The sequence below is a fragment of the Schistocerca nitens genome, chromosome 1, assembly GCF_023898315.1.
Source record: "Schistocerca nitens isolate TAMUIC-IGC-003100 chromosome 1, iqSchNite1.1, whole genome shotgun sequence".
In the NCBI taxonomy this organism is placed as follows: Eukaryota; Metazoa; Arthropoda; class Insecta; order Orthoptera; family Acrididae; genus Schistocerca; species Schistocerca nitens.
Genome location: NC_064614.1, coordinates 1049441554 through 1049463888, shown reverse-complemented (window position 1 = coordinate 1049463888; position 22335 = coordinate 1049441554). Strand labels below are relative to the sequence as shown.

At 38.7% G+C, this 22335-nt stretch overlaps 1 protein-coding gene across 1 annotated transcript in view; it reads right to left on the bottom strand.

Moving 5' to 3' along the window:
• LOC126197262 (translation initiation factor IF-2, mitochondrial) overlaps nucleotides 1–22335 on the bottom strand; it is a 103339-nt gene that overhangs the window by 6307 nt on the left and 74697 nt on the right. Inside the window, exons 10-12 of the mRNA XM_049934628.1 lie at nucleotides 19681–19785; nucleotides 4304–4427; nucleotides 4083–4223 (exon numbers count right to left, since the gene is read on the bottom strand). Of these exons, the coding sequence (XP_049790585.1) occupies nucleotides 4083–4223; nucleotides 4304–4427; nucleotides 19681–19785 (370 nt within the window). The remainder of the gene's footprint in view (nucleotides 1–4082; nucleotides 4224–4303; nucleotides 4428–19680; nucleotides 19786–22335) is intronic.

The window sequence follows — 22335 nt, the reverse complement described above, 5'->3', positions numbered from 1 at the left end:
GTTTGAAACTGTAATTATTTTTCTTTCTGTGTTTATGGCTCAAATGTAGTGACAACTGTGGGATTAGTCTCTTCTGCTCTGGGAAATAGTTTTATTACTTTTGACATTTGATCATAATGTCTGTATGGTTTTCCATTCGTCTACAGTTGTGGTGGCTTATTTGGTTCATTAAATAACTCAGGTACTGCATTCCATACAAGTTTCCTACATTCTTCATTCACTGATTTAACTGTAAATGCAGTTAAGAAAACTCCAAAATGTTGAATAGATATACATCATCTTTCTGCAGAAGGTGAGGCTTCTCTTTGTGAACCATTTCTTTGTGTCTTAAAGGAAATGATATTCTTCAGCCAGTTTCTGTAGCTTACAAAAGAATCATAAATAAACTGTCTTGTAATACCTTCTTTCATACATAACAGCATCCTTAGAGAACTTTAAAGACAAATGTTGTGTCATTTTTAGTTAGTGCCAATTTTTAATGGCACTATTTATGCTCCCTGTTGTAGTAACTACGTTACAAATCAATATAAATGATACTATTCACACTCATTTGATATCATACTCAGATGTCCACTTGGAGCACTGCAGTCACGGTGTATAGCAAAATTCAGCAGGAGTATCTTCACTGTGAGTATTATATTAAGCAAAAACTTCATAAAACTGTGGGAATTACACTTCATTACTGTTATTTTCTAGCTAATATAATAAATTTAGGCTTATGTTAGTCATTAACGCTCTGTGTCGGCAATTTCTACATGACTGTGCACACACAATTTGGTAAAGTATTGAGGAATGTATAATTATATACAGATGAGTGGTGTCTATTTCAAATCAGCTGCTTTGACAAACTGGGGGCTATATGTATTTTCCTTTTTAGAAGAGTTCGATCTGCAAATAGAACCACATCAAATTTATTTGATATGACATTTTGCTGGCCACAATGAAGAACTGTCAATTTCATACAGATAAAAGTTACATGTGGACTGAGCAACAAGAAAAAAAAATGTCATTTTGAATAATGCATTTCATAAAAGTATTTTTTAAGAATACTTGCAAGGTCCAAAAACACAGATTTAACAAATGAACATTCACATTACAAATGCTTGTACTGATTTAAGTTATTTATGACATACAATATGGTACCCGCCAGGTTAGCCGAGAGCGCTAATGCGCTGCTTCCTGGACTCGGGTAGGCGTGCCGGCCCCGGATCGAATCAGCCCGGCGGATTACTGATGAGGGCCGGTGTGTCAGCCAGCCTCGATGTGGTTTTTAGGCGGTTTTCCACATCCCGCTAGGTGAATACTGGGCTGGTCCCAACGTCCCAGCTCAGTTACACGACTTGCAGACATCTGAACAGGTTCGCACTATTAAATGGATTAGACTAGACACAGACAGCTGGGGTACACTAATTCCATCCCAGGGGGTACAGGGTGATGACAGGAAGGGCATCCAGCCACCCTCTGACACTAACAATGCCAAATCAATAGTAACGAGGCCGATCCCGTGTTGAAGTGGGACACGGGCACAAGAAAATGATGACGACTTACAACATGGTGAATATAATGTTAATGCCAGTTTTGTGCCCAATCATTACACAAAAAATAAGATTTTTGTTTGTGATTAGACCAAGTTAGTTGAATAAATATAATGAATTTTAAAGGGACATTAAGAGTTGTGATCTCTCAGGTCTCCTCGGTGTGTCCAATTACTGGTGTGCTACCTGCTGTTCAGATCATTTCAGAGTTGCTATTACAACCATGAACCACAGATGGTGGTAGTGACGCATATGAGGTTTGTCCGGAAAATACGTATAAAAGTTTAATAATAACTTTATTTTACAATTATTCAGGTATTACAATATGGTCTCCTTCAAAGTACTCCTCCTGAGATGCGATACACTTCTGCCAACGCCGTTTCCATTGTTGATAACATTGCTGAAAGTCTTCAGTTGTGATGATGTTCAGTTGCCGTGTCGTTTCCGCCTTGATGGCTTCCACATCTCCCAAGTGCCGCCCCCGAAGCACCATTTTGCATTTCGGGAACATGAAGAAGTCACACGGGGCTAAATCGGGTGAATAAGGTGGGTGGTCTGTCATGGTGGTTGAGCTTCGGGCCAAAAACTCGCGCACAATGAGCGACGTGTGAGCGGGCGCATTGTCATGATGAAGGATTCACCTGCCCCCTTTTGCCAACTCCGGTCGAACTCGGGCCACACAAGCTTTGAGACATGTCAGAACTTCAACGTAAAAATTTCCGTTCACTCTCTGGCCGGGAGGTACAAATTCCTTGTGAACAATGCCCCTAGAATCAAAGAAAACAATCAACATTGTCTTCACATTGGACTTTGATTTTCGCGACTTTTTTGTTCTCGTTTCTCCTGCTAGTTTCCATTCCTTGCTTTGAGATTTGAGCTCCACATCGAATTCGTAAAACCAGGACTCGTCTCCAGTGATGACTCGGTTGAGAAAGTCCCCTTGTTCCTCTGCTTCCAACCAATCCTCACAGCACTCAACCCTCTTTGCTTTCTGTTCTGGCGTCAAGAGCTTCAGTACAATTTTCGCAAACAATTTCTTCATTTCAAGTTTTTGTGTCAGGATTTCGTGAACGATTGTTATGGGGATTGACAGCTCATCAGCAATCATTCTGACTGTCAATCTACGGTCTTTAAGAACACAAGCACGAATTCGTTCAACTTTCGCACCGGAACTCGATGTCGACGGGCATCCTGGGCGAGGGTCATCATTCACTTCTCGGCCATCCCGGAACCTTTTTAACCACTTGTTCACGGTTGGTTCCTTCAGAGAATTGTCTCTGTAAACCTGTTTCAAACACTCAAAAATCTCACGGCCATTCTTGCCTAGCTTTGCAAGAAACTTGATGTTGACGCACTGTTCCTCAATCAGAGAGAGCTCCATGCCAACGGCAGGTGAAAAAGGGTAACTGTCAACAAGCTGCCACACACTCCCACCTTCACGCAGAGTGCTCTGACTCGAACTGAGTGTTGATGGGATTGATTACAGCATTAGTCCCACCTGGCAGTGACTGCAGCTTGTAACATAAAGACATTATTCAACTTTTATACGTATTTTCGGACAAACCTCGTACATACACAAGGCAAAAAATGACAGTGCATTGGTGGAGCTGTCAACTGTACTCATGTGATTCATGTGAAAAAGTTCCTATGTGATTATGGTCGCACAAAGGGAATTAACAGACTTTAAAAGCAGAATGGCAACTGAAGCATCATACGCAGGACATTCCATTTCAAAAATCATTAGAGAATTAAATTTTTCAGAGACCAATGGTGTCAAGTGTGTGCCAGGAACACAATATTTCAGGTATTCCCTCTTACCATGGACAATAAAGTAGTTGCTGGCCTTCACCTCATGACGGAGAGGTGTGCACGACATCACCTACAGTGCCTCTTCTGGGCTCGTGATCATATCGGTTGTACCCTATATGACTGGAAAACTGTGGCCTGTACAGATGAGTCCTGTTTTTAGGTATTAAAAGCTGATGGTATGGTTCGAGTGTGGCACAGACCCCATGAAGCCATGGACCCAAGTTGTCAACAAGGCACTGTGCAATCTGGAGGTGGCTCCATAATGGTATGGGCTGTGTTTACATGGAATGGATCATTGACCAGAAAGGTTATGTTTGGCTACTTGGAGACCATCTGCAGCTACTCATGGATTTCATATTCCTAAACATGTCTCTGGGCCACAATTGTTCGCAATTTGTTTGAAAAACATTCAGGGCAGTTTGAGCGAATAATTTGGCAATCCAGATAGCCCAATACGAATCCCATCAAACATTTATGGGACATAATCGAGATGTCAATTCGTGCAAAAAATTCTGCACCAGCAACACTTTTGCAGTTATGGGTGTCTGTTGAGGCACATGAGTCAATATTTCTGCAGGGACTTCCAACGTCTTGCTGAGTCCATATTACGTCATGTTACTGCACTATGCTGGCCAAAAGGAGGTCCGATATGGTATTAGGAGGTATCCAATGACTTTTGTCACCTCAGTGTACATTGTCCTACCAATAAGTAGGTTAGTGATATTTATCACAACTCACCACCAAAAACTTCAGCCAGTTCTATGTCAGTCTCTGTGACACCACCTACACCATAGTGTACTAAATCAAGTTTGCATTGTGAATTTGAGTGATATGTTTCCAGAACATCAAGGATGGCTTCAACTGACCCATCAACGTCTCCTGAAACACAGATTACTGTAATTAAATTGAAAAATTTAAACTATACTACTGAGACAAATGTAATACACATCAACTTTTACCTTTAATGATGATGCTAACTCTAGGTCCTTCATCTTCACTCTGTATTTCCTTTGGTCTTGGGCCAGATGGTTTTAATCTGAACCTACCCATTAACCTTTTCTTCTCTAGTTGTTCTCTGTAGGCCTGTTCACAAAAAAAGCAACTAAAATAAAATGCTACAACGAAGCAGGTATTCTGTTTTAATTTTTATTTTTCACAATAACAAGTTTGAAATTATGTCCCTTTTCTTAAGGAAAGGAATTAAATTCACAAACATGTGTTACAACAGAAGCTGCAGTATTGTAGAAAATGATAAAGACTTTTTTAAATTTAATAGTACACATGGTCATGAATTTATAACTGAATGTCACTCTACTGTAATCTTAACCTCCTGTATTTGACCAGAACTAGAACTAATCAGCATGATAAAATTTGACTTGTAACAAAACACTGCTGGACGTAATAACAGTATTGCAAAACATTGTAGGTGATCTGACAAGTGATGAAGATCACCGAACTCTGAATGTGCATTTAGACTTCTCTTGGCGTCAATCAGAGATAGCTTTTCATAATTTTTATGAACAACTGCTGAATTTGGTATAGAGATTGGAAATATTTCAACATATCCACTGATCCTTTATTTGTTATGTCAAGTTTGTAAATTCATATTTTTTGCAATGTTTACTTTGTAGAATTGGAGAGGAAAGGCATTATGGAATACACTGACAAGAAGAAGGTACAAGATGATAGGACATGTATTAAGGTATATAAGGCATGTATTCACAATGTAGAAAAAGACAGATTGCTACTTACCATAAAGATGACATGTCAAATTACAGATAGGCACAATTAAAAGACACTTACATAAAGCTTTCAGCCACAGCTTTCATCAGTAAAAGAGAGGCACACATCATTCACACATACAAGCAAGCACACCTCTAGCACACGTGACCACAACCCCAGCTGGCTGGAGCTGGTGGTTGTGTGTGTGAGGAGCATGCTTGCTTGTGTGTCTCTCTCTTTTACTGATGAAGGCTACCGTATTTACTCGAATCTAAGCTGCACTTTTTTCCCGGTTTTTGTAATCCAAAAAACTGCCTGCGGCTTAGAATCAAGTTCAAAGTAAGCGGAAGTTCTGAAAAATGTTGGTAGGTGCCACCACAAATAACTTCTGCCGTCGAATATATATAGCGCTACACAGGCATGCTTTGGAGGCACAAAGATAAATACTGGTGCCAAACCCTCTGCGTCAGTAAATAAAATAAAATAAAAAAAAAGGTGGTAGACGAGCTTTTTTATCCGCCACGAGTTTCGACCACTGCATTTTCATACATTATCCAACGAAGTAAATACAAATCCCGTATTGTCTATCTTCAAATGTAGCAGCATTTCAATGTACTACGAAAATCCGACTGGCAAGACTGTTTGGGATGTTTGTCAATATGGCCAACTCTACATTCTGAATTTTTTCCCACCTGTGAAAAGAGATGGTTCCTTATAGGAACTTTTATGAATTTTTAATTGCATGCAGTATTCTCTTCACCATAAGAATAATACGAATATAAACATTTTGCCATGTATTCTTTCGTGTTTGCTGCTAACTCATTTAAATCCTGTCTGCCTAATAAACTACGAAACTACAGTGAGGCAACAGCAAACGCGGAAGAATATACATATCATGTCATGTTTATATACCTATTATTCTTATGCCTAATAGTGATACAGTCAGAAATGAAGCACGGCAATTGACTAGATTTTTAAATCTAAGATTACTCTAATTTCAGTGCAGAATGTAATGTGCTAAAGAGGCGTCTGCAAAGATTTTCAAACGGAGAAAAATTTTCGCTAAACTCTCGTTCAGAACATCTATCATACGCTGTCTATTATTTGGTTCTTGTTGATCACTATCAAAGAAAGCAGCAGTGTAAGTAACAACAAATAGCATTCTCTTGCCATTGTTTCGCTAATGAGACGATTCCTCTCTCTTTTTTTAATTGTAAGCGGCGGTAGCGTGCACAAAAGCAAGCCATGCCGCGAGCGGCAACAGGTCGTAAACACTCATTATCAGAATGCGACAAACAATGCATGACACAGTACAGTAATGCATTTTCAGCTTAGAGTGACGTAAACATCTATAACAAAGAGAACGGCACTTATCAGATCAAAGAAAAATAAGCAATCAGTTCAAACCAGACGAAGTACGCGAAAAAGGAAGGGCACTCGCATAAATACGGACGGAGCACCTGGCGCATAGCAATGGCTACCTGGTAAAGCTTAACTGCTAAGCTTACGACTCGAGCCAAACTACTGTAGCTGCATCGTCATTCATTCGACCTAAATTGTGTCTCATATTACAATGGACCAACTTTGTTTCGATTTGGAGGTGCGGCCTAAAACTTTTTTCTCCCCTTGAATTCGAGTCTCAAATTTCAGGTGCGGCTTAGATTCGGGAATTTTTTTTTTCCTTGATTTCGAGTCTCATTTTTCAGGTGCGGCTTAGATTTGAGTGTGGCTTAGATTCAAGTAAATACGGTATAGCTGAAGGTGCAACCTGACTTGTCTTCTTTACAGTATGTAGCAATTTGTCTTTACCTGCATTTTTGATATTCCTACCAGGATTTTCCATTGTTACACATACATTAAGATATATAAGATAACATGAGCAGCTGGAAATCCCCCTGACTGCTGTCAAACGATTGGCAGCTACTGTGCATTGGTGTGCTGGAAGAGCTCCCGAGAGTTGTGTACACATGATACTGATACCGGGAGTACCTCAAGCACTGTCCTCTCCTGTGGATCCTGTCTCCTCTGCAGAAAGTACAGAATCTGCCTTTACTTGTCCACTTGTCTGTGAGTGGCACATCAATGGTAGATTTAGGTGTCCTGTACAGGGTGGATGGGGACCAGGGAGGACTCAGGATGTTATACTGATCCTTCTAATCAATAAGTTTGAGGCGCTGTCCAGCTTGTTTTTGGTAAACCTGTTTTGTCCAGTACCAAGAGAAGGCAAACACAAAAGGATTGGGGTCTATTAATCATTGGCAGTTCAAACATACAGTGAATGATGGTACCCCTTCAGGAAGGGATACTAGGTGCACTCAGTGTGTATGCCTGGGGGCCTCATTCAACATGCTGAAGAGGCTATTCCAGCAGCCAATGGGAGAACAGGGTGCAACCAACTGCAGATTGTGGCGCACGTTGGGACAAATGGAGCCTGTCGCCTGGGCTCCGAGGTTGTACTTGGATCATTCCAGTGACTGGCAGCCAAGGTTGAGAAGACCAGCTTTGCACGCGGAATTCCACTGAAGCTCACAATTTGCAGCATTCCCCAGAACTGATTGTGGACTTTTGGTTCTGAGTCAAGTGGCCGGACTAAACCTGAGACTTCGAAGGTTCTGTGACAAGCTAGGCTGTGACTTCCTGGACTTGTGCCATAGGGTTGAGTACAACAAGGTCCCCTTAAATGGGTCAGGTGTGCCCTATACACCATAGGCTGCTACTCAGGTAGCTGACTGTGTGTGAGGTGTACAAAAGGTTTTTTTAGATTAAGCAACTCTTCATCCAATCTAGATAATGATAACTGTAGAAAAGCCAGAAGTATCAGTGTAAGATTGAAAGAAATGCCTCCCACAGGTTAGAGTACTAAAATCCTAATGGTTAACTGCCGAAGTGTCAGACTTTGAAGCACTCCTGAAAAGCAGCGAGTCTCTCATAATACCAGGTACAGAAAGGTGGTTGAAACCTGAAATTAATAGCAGTGAGATTTTTGGGGAAAATTTAAGTCTATCTCAAAAGGATAGGCAAACAGGAAATGGAAGTGGTTTATTTGTCACAGTAGACAAGAAACTCAAATCCAATGAGGTAGAAACTGAAGCTGCATTGAAATTGTTTGGCCAAGACTTAGTACAGGGGTGAGTATAAAATGATAACTGGATCCTTCTACTGCCCACCACACTCATTTCTTGATGTATCCAAAAGCTTTAGAGAAAACCTCAGTTCACTTGTAAGTTCCCCAATCATACTGTAATCATTGGTGGAGACTCTAATCAACCAACAATAAATTGGGAAAACTACAGTTTTGTTAGTAGTGGGAACAATAAGACAGTCTGTGAAGCATTATTAAAAGCCTTCCCCGAAAACCACCTAGAACAGATAGTTCGGAACCCGATTCATGATGGAAATATATTGGATCTAATGGCAACAAATACACTGACAAGCCAAAACATTACAACCGTTGCCCACTGTTATGTTGGGTGCCGCCTGGTAGCATTGCCAACAAGTGACACAATAACAAAAATATGTATGTAGAGCAGACACAGACTGGGAATTATCTTAGCGAAGATGTGGGCTGCAAATGGAGAAATCCATTGAGATAAGTGACTTTGACAAAGGGCAGATTATTATTATGCACAGCCTGCGAATGAGTATCTTGAAAATGGTGAAGCTAGTCAGATGTTCACACGCTACTGTTGTGAGCATCTACAGACAGAGGTAGAAGGATGTGAAACTACCACTAGGTGCTAAATGGTTGCACACCAACAGCTCTTCACAGATCGTGGGGTTTGGAAGCTTATCTGCTCTGTAAAGTAGGATAGAGGGTGATCTGTTGCATCCCTGCCGAAAGAGCACAATGTTGGTGCATGCACACGTTTCGGAGCACACTGTTCATCACACATTGTTGAACATGCAGCACCAAAGCAGACCATCCCTATGTGTTAACACACAGTTACGACTGCAGTGGCCACAAGAACATCAGGATTTGACAGTCGATCAAAGGAAACATATTGGCTCTTTGGGTGAACCACATTTTTGCTATAACAGCTCAATGGTCATCTCCACAAATGCAATCACTGAGGTGAACGGCAACTCAAGATGTGCAGCGCACCACAGATTCAGGCTGGTGGCAACAGTATCATGCTATGGGAGGCATTCCTCTGCCCTTACATGGGACCTCTGGCAGTCTATATGGAACTGCGTTCCCTGTACTTGGTTCCATATAGATCAGAGAAGCAATCACTATGGTACGATTTGGTCTGGACCCATCCACTATATTGGAATCTGGCAGTTTGTAATCCATGACATACCATCTTTTAGCAGTGTTTTGTTTTGACGGACAACAAATGTTGGGGAAAATGATTCCGAGCTTTTCTTCTCTAATGTTTAATCACATGTTCACCTGAAGATACGGCTTTTAGTGCCACAAAACTGGTAATGATTCAGTAATAAAGGACCAAATACAGCCGAAGTGGTTACTAATACCCAAGATGAGTACTCATAGCTGTGATCGCCACACCTACAATGTTGCCTGCAAGATCACAATTACAGAGGCAATCAAACAATCATTCTTCCCACACTCCATACATGAAGGGGATGGGAAGAAACCCAGTAACTGGAGCAATGGGGCATATCCTCTGCCATGCAATTCATGATGGTTTGCAGAGTATAAGCATAGAAGTAGATATCAGGGAATAACTTCCTTGGTACCTGTTAGAAGGAGCCTGGAATACATCCAACAAATAACTGACAATGTTGGTTGCTTCTCTGTGATCAAGAGGTCAGCAAAAAAATGAAAGTTACACTGGGGTATCAAAACAATGGACATACTATGTGTTATATAAAACAGCTAAAGTAATGAGACAGTCACTTTTTTCATTCTACAGTGACATCCTCTATAGTGTTTGACAGGCTATTTCTGACAACTGTACAATCATGATACATCTGAAAAATATGATTTCTAGACTACGAGTTGGTTTGCTGAACAGTATTTTAAGTTTTGCTAACACTTAATTTTCACAATCTCACTTAATATGTTGAATATTAGAATGCATCTGTTGAGACACTCTTCTTGCGAAAACATGAGGGTCATCCAAAAAGTAAGTTCCGTTTCTATTTCTATCCGTGGCAGCACTACGATCGCAGTTCCGAGCATGCTCGGCAGTTGCTCTGACTCAAGGAGAAGACATGTACGCCATTTTCAGATCGCTGCTGCCGAAGTGTGCTTTGTAGTGCTTCTTTATAATGTCAGCTGTAATTGAAAATGCTGCCGCGTGCGAAATCACATCTGTGATTTACTTTCTAAATGCAAAGAAAGTTAAACCAAAGGAAATTCATCGGCAAATCTGTGAGGTTTATGGACAAAATGCTATTAGTGATTCAATGTTTAGAAGATGGGTCAGACTGTTCAATGAAGGACATGATCCAGTGCACGATGAAAAACGAAGTGGATGCCCATCTGTGGTTACTGATGAACTGGTTCACACAACTGAAGAGAAGATTAAGCACAACCAAAAGTTTACACTTAGTGCCCTTGCTACACAAGTTCCGCAAATCTTATCTTACGATCACTAATTCATAAAATTGTTACTGAAAAACTGAACTTTCAAAAACTTTGCTCACATTGAGTACCCAAAATTCTTACTGAACAACACAAAAAACAACAGATGGGCAGTGCACTTCAGTTTTTGACACACTACAATGAAGAAGGCGATGGTTTTCTTTCTTGGACAGTCACAGGAGATGAAACTTGGATATCGTACCACACCCCAGAAACAAAACGGCAATCAATGGAATGGAGGCACACTTCATCCCAAATGAAGATTAAGCCTAAGCAAATCATGACTCCTTGAAAAGTCATGTGCGCCATTTTTTGGGACAGAAAAGGCCTTTTGCTGACTGATTTCTTACCATGAGGCCAAATAGTCAATGCACATGGTTACTGTGAGACCATTAAGAAATTGCGCCACGCAATACAGAACAAGCGTCGAGGATTACTGTCAAAAGGTGCTGTTTTTTCTACAATAATGCCCGACCTCCACGGTGAATGTGACCAAACAACTCTTACAGGAATTTCACTGTGACACATTTGATCATCCTCCGTACAGCCCAGACCTTGCTCCTAGTGACTTTCATCTATTCCTAGACCTAAAATCTGGTCAACACTTCAACGATGATGATTAGCTGAAAGAACATGTTACCACATTGTTGAATACACAGGTGGCAACCTTCTATGAAGAAGGCATACAAAAGCTTGTGCCACACTATGACAAGTGCCTACAAAATTTCGGTAGCTATGTAGAAAAGTAGTTTAACAGCTGTAGATTTTTGTACAACAAATATTTTTTCTGTATCTGTACACATTTGTTTTATATAAGCAAACAGAACTTACTTTGTGGACATACCTCGTAATTTAAAGCTAGAAGTGATGTGAACAGTTGTTTTCAAAACAGAAGTGCAATTGTTACAGTTATCAATTTCGTTTATTATTTTTGTTTCTATTATTTTTTTACTTGCCACCCAGTTACACAAAAGAAGAAGAAAAAACTAATTTAATAGTGTTGCATAATCTTGACAATTCACAGTGATTAGAAAGGATTTCCTTCATATAATAAATGATTCATCACAGTATTTTCAACCTCCCCCTTGTTGTCAGTCACTTACACTACAACTGTGACCTATCAAAAATAGCCAAATTTCGTGAATACTGTACGAAAAAGCAATGGCACATTTATTTGTAGTCCCTTGGATTGGAACCATATATCATTCATGTTCCATTTTATCATCCGTCTGATACCATTGTGACACAGCATGAACATAAGATGAATTTCTCTACTCTTAAGAATTCAAATAAACACAATAATGTTACTTGTAAAGTAAATAAAATTATTGTTGTTTATTTGTTCTAGAAGTTTATAAAAAAGAAATACAAATCAGATGATTAGTATTGCCATCGTTTTCACAGCAGCAGACTTAAATTCATCATGGTTCAGCAAATTTCCATGAAACATGTATAAATTAAAAACAAAAACTTTCCTCGTGAATCAATCTACCCATTAGTCAAAATTGGATCAAAATCCTTACAGTAGTTTCTCCGATTAGTCCACCCCCCTTACACACACACACACACACACACACACACACACACACACACACACACACACACACACCTTGCTGGATTTGTGATGGTACACACCAGTACCTCTGACAAAAAGTCAAAAACATAGTTTTGAGATGCAGTACAACACAACTTTTGCTGCAGTTGAAGTGATGGAAAACTGTGCACACATGGTTCGAAACTAGACTATAACTGATCTAAAACACATGCAGTGGCAAGCAGTTGGAGATGGCTGTGCCCAGTTGTATGATAATCCTCTTCCTGCCTGCTCCACAGCTCTGCAGGTGCTCCACTACTGCGAACTGCCATATATCCTTCAGTCAGTTCAGAGACAAGAGGCATACAGTGAAAACCTTTCAAAGCTATGTACTGTTTTATAAACCATTAATTAAAACATTTAAATTTCTTCCCTTTTTCAACAGGTTATAGTACAAACTTGTATGTGTTCAGCATTATTGTAATTTCTTTTTTGTAACAAATTGTAAACTGAAATATAAACACCATCAATAAATCATGCAAGAAAAAATTGTAGGTGCACGAGGGAGTTTTATTTTTTACCCACATAAACGTTATCATCGCACTTTCAAAATGCTCATAAAAGTGTTAAAATAACGTTTTAAGATGTCTAAATTTCAGAACCACCCCAAGGAAGGTCATAATATTGGAACCTCTTTTTTTATTCATCTCCTAAGAGTCACCAGGCACATTTTCTCTGGTGTTTTGGCAGATTTTTGTAATTTGTTTATTGCATTGTGCAGCTGGAATCAATCCAAACAAATAGAGCTCATCATGAATTTCAAGACCCCTACTGTCGATGGAAAGATCGGTTTGCTTCCCATTACAACAAAATGGTTTTTAAAGTGGAATTTTATGTGCCCATTTGACAGAGCGGGCCCAAATTAGTCAATTGTGATATCTGTTTCATTGATATGTATTATTAGGGACAGTGACACCTGAAGAATAACCATCACTACTGCAGCAGTTGCAGCACAATCATGGCCTGCACTGACTGCTACTGCCAAGCATGCAGCACTAAATGAGCCACTGCTGGACTGCTGTTTATTACCTGCATTTTACTGCCCCTGTTAATACATATTGATAAAACAAATATTGGACTAGATTAATTTGGGAGCGCTCTGTTGAATGGGCACATAAGAACAGTAATTATTTGGCCTGACTCCACCTACACAATGCAAAAAAGAAACTGCAAATATCAACTGAAAAAGCAGAATAAATGCCCCTGACAACTCTTACGAGACACGACTACAACTAGCAGAGAGAGAGAGAGAGAGAGAGAGAGAGAATGAAGCTACGAACAATCATAAGACATCTATTTTCTATTTTAGTGATGCCTTTGAATGGGAATAAAACTTGTTTTCTTTAGAAAGCAGAAAAATGTGAAAGCAATGCAGCATTTCACTAATTTATGTTTCCTAATATGGTCTGATGCAATAAAACATGATGAAGTTCTCTGTAAAATATATGAATTATCTTACAGTCCCTGTTTATCTGACAAATCATTGGCTTCTTTGTTTTGGCCGGAGCAGAGCATCAACTAAAAAAAAAAAAAAAAAAAAAAAAAAAAAAAAAAGAGGTTTAGATTCAAACCATGAGAAATAAATATGTATTTTCATGTAACAAACAATAACCATTGAAGCTAAAAATATCTCAACAGCATAAAATCAAACAACGGAAAATCCAGGATGGAATGTTTCAGTTGCCTGAGACTGCAGTCGTGTGAGATGTAGTGTGTGTGTGTGTGTGTGTGTGTGTGTGTGTGTGTGTGTGTGTGTGTTGACAAACGCCTATGGCCAAAAGCTTTAATAGTGAGAGTCTTTTTGTTATGCCTGTCTACAAACTTTGTTTAATATTGCAAAAGTTTATTGTAAGTCTATTTTTTATACTGTTGACACTGACCATATAGCAGAGATGCTGAGTCATAGATAGGCATAACAAACAGACTCTCATTATTAAAGCTTTTAGGCATAGGCCTTCGTCAACAATACACACACATATGCACGCATGGGTGTGTGTGCGCGCGCGCACACGTGCGCGCGCACACACACACACACACACACACACACACACACACACACACACACACAAAATCTCACACGACTGCAGTATCAGGCAATCTCAGGCAACTGAAACATTCCAACCTGCATTTTCCATTGTTTGATTTTATGCTGTTGAGATTATATATTTTACAAAAAAAAATTAATGTTTTGTATTGGACTATAATGATTTTCAACAAAAATGACACTAACAATTAAACAATATTTTTAATTCTACAACTTTCACATTTTGTGTTTTGCGCACCATGCAGTCAGTCCCTAGTTATCAGAATATGTATTTGAGGATTACAGAACAGAACAACATGCTATATGTGGGTATGACACCATCAAAGGCTACAAGACTGTTTATGGCTTCTGATTTATGATCTTAGTGAGCACACAGACACTAACAAAGAAGTGTAGGACTATTTGTGATATGAGAAATTTTATTAAGAGGTACCGATAAGCCTGATGGTTTCATATCTCACCTGCTATAAAACTAATAATATTTTTGGCGTGAAAGGTTTATTGTTCAGTATCTCTGTCAGCTAAATTTTATGACCAGAGCACCATTCATTTTTCTTAATGATCAGCACAACCTCCCTGTATGGCCTTTCCATTCTTTCTTTTTACATCCAGGTTTGATGTTTTACTCCTGTTCTTTCTCCTTCGAATTTGCGTACACTGGCATTAACTTTCTTATGATCAGTCATTCTAATACAGAGCAATTTTCTACCTATTTTCTATTTACTAATGCTTTGTTTGTTGTCAATTATAGATCTTCATCCAGCTTACTATTCATTTCCCTTTCTTCTGTCTATTTTATACTCTATTACATTTTTTTGTATTGTTTGAATCTCATATCTGACTCTGTGCCATGCTCAACAATTTTTATTCCTATGAAAGCATGTCTTCATCTTCATTGAGTTTCAGATACTAACCCTCAAGCATTCATTTTTTGATGCAATCTTGAGAGTCAAACTAATTGTATCTCCATTCATTGTTTGATGCAACCTTGAGAATCATACCAACTGTGTCTGGATCTGTTCTCTCTGTAATAGTCCAGTGTAACATACTGTCACTACTGCACTACGTGTAGTGTTTGTTTTACTCCCTTTTCTCATCAATCTTCCTTTCTGTAATTCTTTGATTTTTAGCTCTATTTCATGGCATGATAAACAGAGACAATGTTGCCATTAGTAGCAGACTGCAGAATTGAAGCTATGAGAAATAGCCTTCTTCCTTCCCACAACTATCTTCATCTATTCTGTCTTGACACACTGTTACTTCTGAATCAAAGCAGCACTTTTTTTTCCCCCCAGGAACTCGAGTCATGTTTGCTTCTACATCAATGTAAATGCTCATAAATGTCCTCTACTGATACAGTTGTTTTATAATTCCAGCTATACCATTAACTGATGAAATTGCATGGTACTCAGTAGCGGCCAGTGACCATGTGCTAATGTGCTACAGCACACTGTAAATATCCCGTTTAAATTATTCCATTTCTCTTCAAATGCGAGCTAGAAATCACATTATAAGCACATCTTCCTCTTTGAATGTGTGCTAGTGTGGAAATAAAAAGGACAAAAACATGTTTTGTAGCATTCTCTCCATGACAACTATGTAGAAACCAGTGTCGAGTGCTGAAATGATAGTCACCCACGCTAAAATCAACTCAAAGAAGAGACACAGCTATCTGTTTTCGACTGTGTATGCTCTGATGTGGCGTTATCCCTTCTGGCACTATGGATGCTACATCGCACACAGTACTGGTAAGTATTTTTCTTTGAAAGTGTGCGTTAAGTATTGTGCATGCAATATGGCAAATTCTGTAGATGATTTGCTGAAGAGCCCTTTCCAATAGATCTTTAGAGTAGGCAGTGAGAGTTAAATAGTTAGGCAGATCTATTCCAAAATTTAATCTAACAAGTGCAGGGCATGGGACAGGACTCACTGATTTGGCTCAAATTAGTTGAGTACAAGCAGGTAGATACCTCTTTCAAGTTCCTAAAATATTTCACCTGAGTAGGTTGCAGGAAAAGGTAAAATGCTATCTAAGGTTTAATATGCAGACTATGAGGAACTTTTGAACAGCAGTTGTCATATGGTGCCATGGCACAATGGTCAAGCACACCGACGCAATTTGTCGACTCGGGTTTGATTCCTGCTGCTATCATCATTTTCCCTCTTTTTTCCATTTTATTTAATTCCTCATTATGTTAAACTAATAACTATAAATTATAAAATTTAAATATATGTAAGGAGTTCAATTTATATATGTAAAATTAATGTACAGTGTAATCCCGACTATTTGTGTGTGAATTATCTGGTTTGCGGGTTATTTGTGCATCTGGAAAAAAAAAAAGGGATGTGAAATATTTTTTCTAGCAAACAGCAATAAATAAACCCCCTCATGTGACAATAAGTGCCATTCCCATTGTTTCAATGACTGCCACATATCAACAGAATATGGTTTCCATTGTTATTGGCCAGTTTGTTCTGAGTAAATTGAAAACTGATGTTAATTGGCTTTTAAGTGTCAACAAAACAAGTTACAAGAAATCTGTAAAAGAATGACAGAAATATGAAAGACACATGTGTTGACATTAAAACAAAAATTAGAATTAGGTGAAAGATCTGAGAAGGGGAAACTGCCGCAAAACTAAGTGATGGTTTTGGTTTTCATGGTGGCTATTCAAACTTGGAAAAAAAGTCCCTGAGAATTCCAGGTGTCATGACCAAGATGGTGTCAAGAAACTCCTGATAAATTACTGGTGAGTGGGGAGTGGAGGGGAGGGAAGGAGGTTATCATACCACACAATAATGGCTTTCCTTTTCTGTCAATAATTTATATGTCCGGCCCCAGTAGCTGAGTGGTCAGCGTGACGGAATGTCAATCCTAAGGTCCCAGGTTCGATTCCCGTCTGGGTCGGAGATTTTCTCCGCTCGGGCACTGGGTGTTGTGTTGTCCTAATCATCATCATTTCATCCCCATTGACGCGCAGGTCGCCGAAGTGGCGTCAAATCGAAAGACCTGCACCAGGCGAACGGTCTACCCGACGGGGGGCCTTAGCCACTCAACATTTCAATAATTTATATGCAATAATATTCAAATAATTAATAGACTTTGAAGTATTAAGTATTTTAAAATTTGTGATTTATGAAAGTCAACAAAATTAAACTCCAATGCTAGGTAGAATCCAGAATTCCTTGATACATTATGAAATTCCCTGAGATTTGCCTGATTTTTTTTTTCAGGTAAAATATAATTCCCTGAGAATGCCAGGTTTCCCAGAAGAATCGCCACCGTGGTACTGAAATGCAGAATGTCCAGGACATTGAAAAGGATAAGCAAAAAATACAGACTCTTGCCAGGACATGCAATTATAGTTCTGGACCATCTGCACACAAAAGCATGAAGAGATCTATATTTTATGAACTAGATGCTGCTCTTTTGCAATGGTTTAGCCAAAAATAAGCGGGTGTGATGTATGCCGAAAAAGCTAAATTTTTTCATGAAGTTGTAGTGTTACAGGGAGAATTTAATGCCCTACCCGGATGGCTAACCAGATTCAAACAATTTCACGGTATACAAAAACTTACTGTTAAAGGAGAACTGCCTAGTTCAAATGATGCGGTAGCTGATTCTTCCCAGGAAGAGTTAAAGAAATTTGTGGAAGCAGAGAATTTCACACCAGACCAAATTTATAATGCAGACAAAAGTGGTCTGCATTTGAAATGTATACCAAACAGACTTCTTGCTTTCAAGTAATCTAAAGAACGCATTACAATTTTGTGACTGCTTCTGAAAACCACAAAATGAAACTACTAGCGACTGGGGGGGAAAAATCCTGAGCATTCATAGATATCACAGCTAAGACTCTCCCTGTGCATTATTGTACACAAAAAGGAGTATTTGGAGGGGGGGGGGGGGTAATGAAATTTTCAAAAACTGGTTCCACACATTTTGTACCACAAGTTCAGCAATTTCTAGAAGAGAAAGGATTGGCACACAAGGCTGTTCTACTGTTTGGTCTCTTGTTTATGACGATGGTCTTACTGCGACTAAGTTTTCACCTTCTAACGTGACTGTCATTATACAGCCAATGGTCCAAGGCATAATTGCATAGGTAAAACAGCACTTCTGGGCTGGTCTATTGAGAATGCTAGTTGATGAGGATTATTTGGTGGCATTCTGGAAAAAGTTGACAATTCTATACGGCATACACATGATTTCTGATGTCTGACAGGAAGTCAACCCACATACACACATTTCATCATGGAGGAAAATTCTTCCACATATAGAAGTGATTTTCAAGGTTTAAGTGATAAAGAAATACAACTGCACAAATAATGAATCTGGCAATGAGTTTAAAAGGTTTTGAAGATGTCAATGAAGAAAACTTACAATAAGGGGCTAGAGACTGATGCATATAAACCCAGCTTCCACTAAACAAGTGACACCGACATTGTGCCTGCTGCTTCACGAAACAACAAGGGAGAGGATGGTAAATACAAATGTGAATGGGGGGTTCAGAACGGTGACTTGGTGCTGCACTGCAATGTGTTAATACTCTTCTGGAATATATAGGCCACAGGGGTTTCTCTACAATGATATTATTGCCACAAAACAGTTTGAAATGCAGTGCGAAAAAATTTTAAGGAACAAACAGGCCTACAATAATTATGTACAGTACTTGGATAAACTTTTGAACAAAGAATGTATGTTTAAAAAATCTTAATTATTTGTGTTTCTAGATTATTTGTGCATCTTCCCCTGCACATTACCCTGAATAATTGGGAGTACACTGTATTCAATTTAGTCATGATAACTACCCTCGTAAGTCGAAAGACTAAAGGCGGTGTTAAAAAAAGCAGGTATACGAGGAAATTTAGCTTGAAAGCACATTGACGAGAGTTGGCTCTGCAGATGTGATGTTCAAAATGCAGTTTTTGCTTTTCATGTTTGTTATTTGGTAAAAGTGATGCATGGGATACAGGACGAGATCTAAAACATCTTAATGCAATAACAATAATAATAATAATAATAACAATAACAATAATAAACCAAGGTGGAAATCATAAGCACACAATGTATTTGATCTTAGTGTATTAGGTAAAGCTAATATTACACCAATATTAAATTGCGCCTATCATGACGACGTAGTAGAACACAATCTGTTTATTTTTCTAATATTGTAGCACATTGGTAAAATTTTTCACGAGTTGCCCCTGTTGGTACAACTAGAACATAGTGATGGAAGAAGGTTATTACTTGATGTTTTTCTCTCTTTCAGTTTCTGAAAATGAATGTGTAAACCAAACATAACTGAAACCAAAGAAACAATACACGGAAAAGAACATTAAATATAATTTTCTGTGTTTTCATATGTTATTTGTGTTACAAAGCAAAAAGTGTAGAACAAAATGAAGATATATTCTTAGTTACCTTACGATATTGTTCTGTCTTTTCTTCAACTACTTCTTTATCGGCCTCCATCTTCTGCTGCATCTGCTGCAGTTCTCTCCATTTCACAACTTCATGTGCACGTTTCTGGCCAGGAAATATAAAAGAAGTTAACCATATAAGACTGAGACAAAAGTAAACAGTAAAAATGTCACTTTAAATTGGAATGCATGTTTATTATGCAAAAAGGAGATGCATCGATTGATGCTAAGAAGAGGTATGGATGTGTTTAAATGATAAGTATGTTTGTACGAGGATGAAGAGGCGAGCGACTGCGCTGGCACAATGTAGCCACAGAGGTGTCTTTCTCTGTGTCTCTAGTATGAAACACCGAAGTAATAAAGCTACAAACAGTTTTTCTATTGATTGTATTTGCAATTTTGTCTCCTGAGGACCTGAATGCAAGTACTGGCTTAAGCACATGTCATCATCTTTGTCATGATTCTCATCTTATTCGTTAGCCAACTTCATCTAACTTTTTCTTTTGTTTCTGTATTTCCTGGTTTTCATTCTAGTGATACGGCTGATTTTAAGGACACAGCCAACTGTTTGGCTTATATAGTTACTTCCTTGCTCCACTAAGTTACTAATATTTATTACTATTAATAAGATTGATAAAGATTACAAAAACTATGAAAATGTAGTAAATAATAGCATAAAATAATGATAAATGCCAATGTTTCAGAATTTCCTCAATAGGAGATATCAAAGATGTAAAAGAAAGAAAACTTCCTCTTGGGACACAGAGACGATTTACCACATCATCAGGGTAGAAACTCAAGTCACAGTCACAAAACCTGGATGGCTCAGAAGTTAAGAACTTGTATACTAAGGTGATAAAAAAAGGCTGAAGAAACAGAGAAAGAAGCAAACAACATGGAATGTAAAAAAAAAAAGAAAACAGATAAAAAAGGAAGTGATAGAGTAAAGATTACTAAAAAATTAGGCTGTGCTGTTTTGAAGAGTAGATGTCACGACGAAATGCCAAAATGTTTCACAGGATGAGGCAGTTTGTGACAGGAAAGCATATTATTAAGTTGGCAACAATAGAATGTAACCAGTAAGGCGTATCTGTAGCAGTTGTGGTCACAACAAATGAGCATCTTGTACTGCAATGATGTCTTTTCTGTTTTCTCTTCTCATAACAGACATTGCTACCATAACTTTGTTTTTGATTTGCACTCAAAAAAATGGATCCAACAACAAAATAACACTTCAGCTTTGTGAGAGATGAAACACCAATGAGAAAATGAGAGATTATGTAAGAAAAATGCTGATCTTCAAGACTCCAGTTGCAATATACAATGTAACACAGAATTCTGGAATGTACTTCAATTAGTGGCTTATAAGCATAAATAGTTGTTGTTGTTGTTGTCTTCAGTCCTGAGACTGGTTTGATGCAGCTCTCCATCCTACTCTATCCTGTGCAAGCTTCTTCATCTCCCAGTACCTACTGCAACCTACATCCCTCTGAATCTGCTTAGTGTATTCATCTCTTGGTCTCCCTCTACGATTTTTACCCTCCACGCTGCCCTCCAATGCTAAATTTGTGATCCCTTGATGCCTCAAAACATGTCCTACCAACCGATCCCTTCTTCTAGTCAAGTTGTGCCACAAACTTCTCTTCTCCCCAATCCTATTCAATACCTCCTCATTAGTTACGTGATCTACCCACCTTATCTTCAGCATTCTTCTGTAGCACCACATTTCGAAAGCTTCTATTCTCTTCTTGTCCAAACTGGTTATCGTCCATGTTTCACTTCCATACATGGCTACACTCCATACAAATACTTTCAGAAACGAATGCCTGACACTTAAATCAATACTCGATGTTAACAAATTTCTCTTCTTCAGAAACGATTTCCTTGCCATTGCCAGTCTACATTTTATATCCTCTCTACTTCGACCATCATCAGTTATTTTACTCCCTAAATAGCAAAACTCCTTTACTACTTTAAGTGTCTCATTTCCTAATCTAATTCCCTCAGCATCACCCGATTTAATTTGACTACATTCCATTATCCTTGTTTTGCTTTTGTTGATGTTCATCTTATATCCTCCTTTCAAGACACTGTCCATTCCGTTCAACTGCTCTTCCAAGTCCTTTGCTGTCTCTGACAGAATTACAATGTCATCGGCGAACCTCATAGTTTTTACTTCTTCTCCATGAATTTTAATACCTACTCCAAATTTTTCTTTTGTTTCCTTCACTGCTTGCTCAATATACAGATTGAATAACATCGGGGAGAGGCTACAACCCTGTCTCACCCCTTTCCCAACCACTGCTTCCCTTTCATGCCCCTCGACTCTTCTAACTGCCATCTGGTTTCTGTACAAATTGTAAATAGCCTTTCACTCCTTGTATTTTACCTCTGCCACGTTCAGAATTTGAAAGAGAGTATTCCAGTTAACCTTGTCAAAAGCTTTCTCTACGTCTACAAATGCTAGAAACGTAGTTTTGCCTTTTCTTAATCTTTCTTCTAAGATAAGTCGTAAAGTTAGTATTGCTTCACATGTTCCAACATTTCTACGGAATCGAAACTGATCTTCCCCGAGGTCCGCTTCTACCAGTTTTTCCATTCGTCTGTAAAGAATTCGCGTTAGTATTTTGCAGCTGTGACTTATTAAACTGATAGT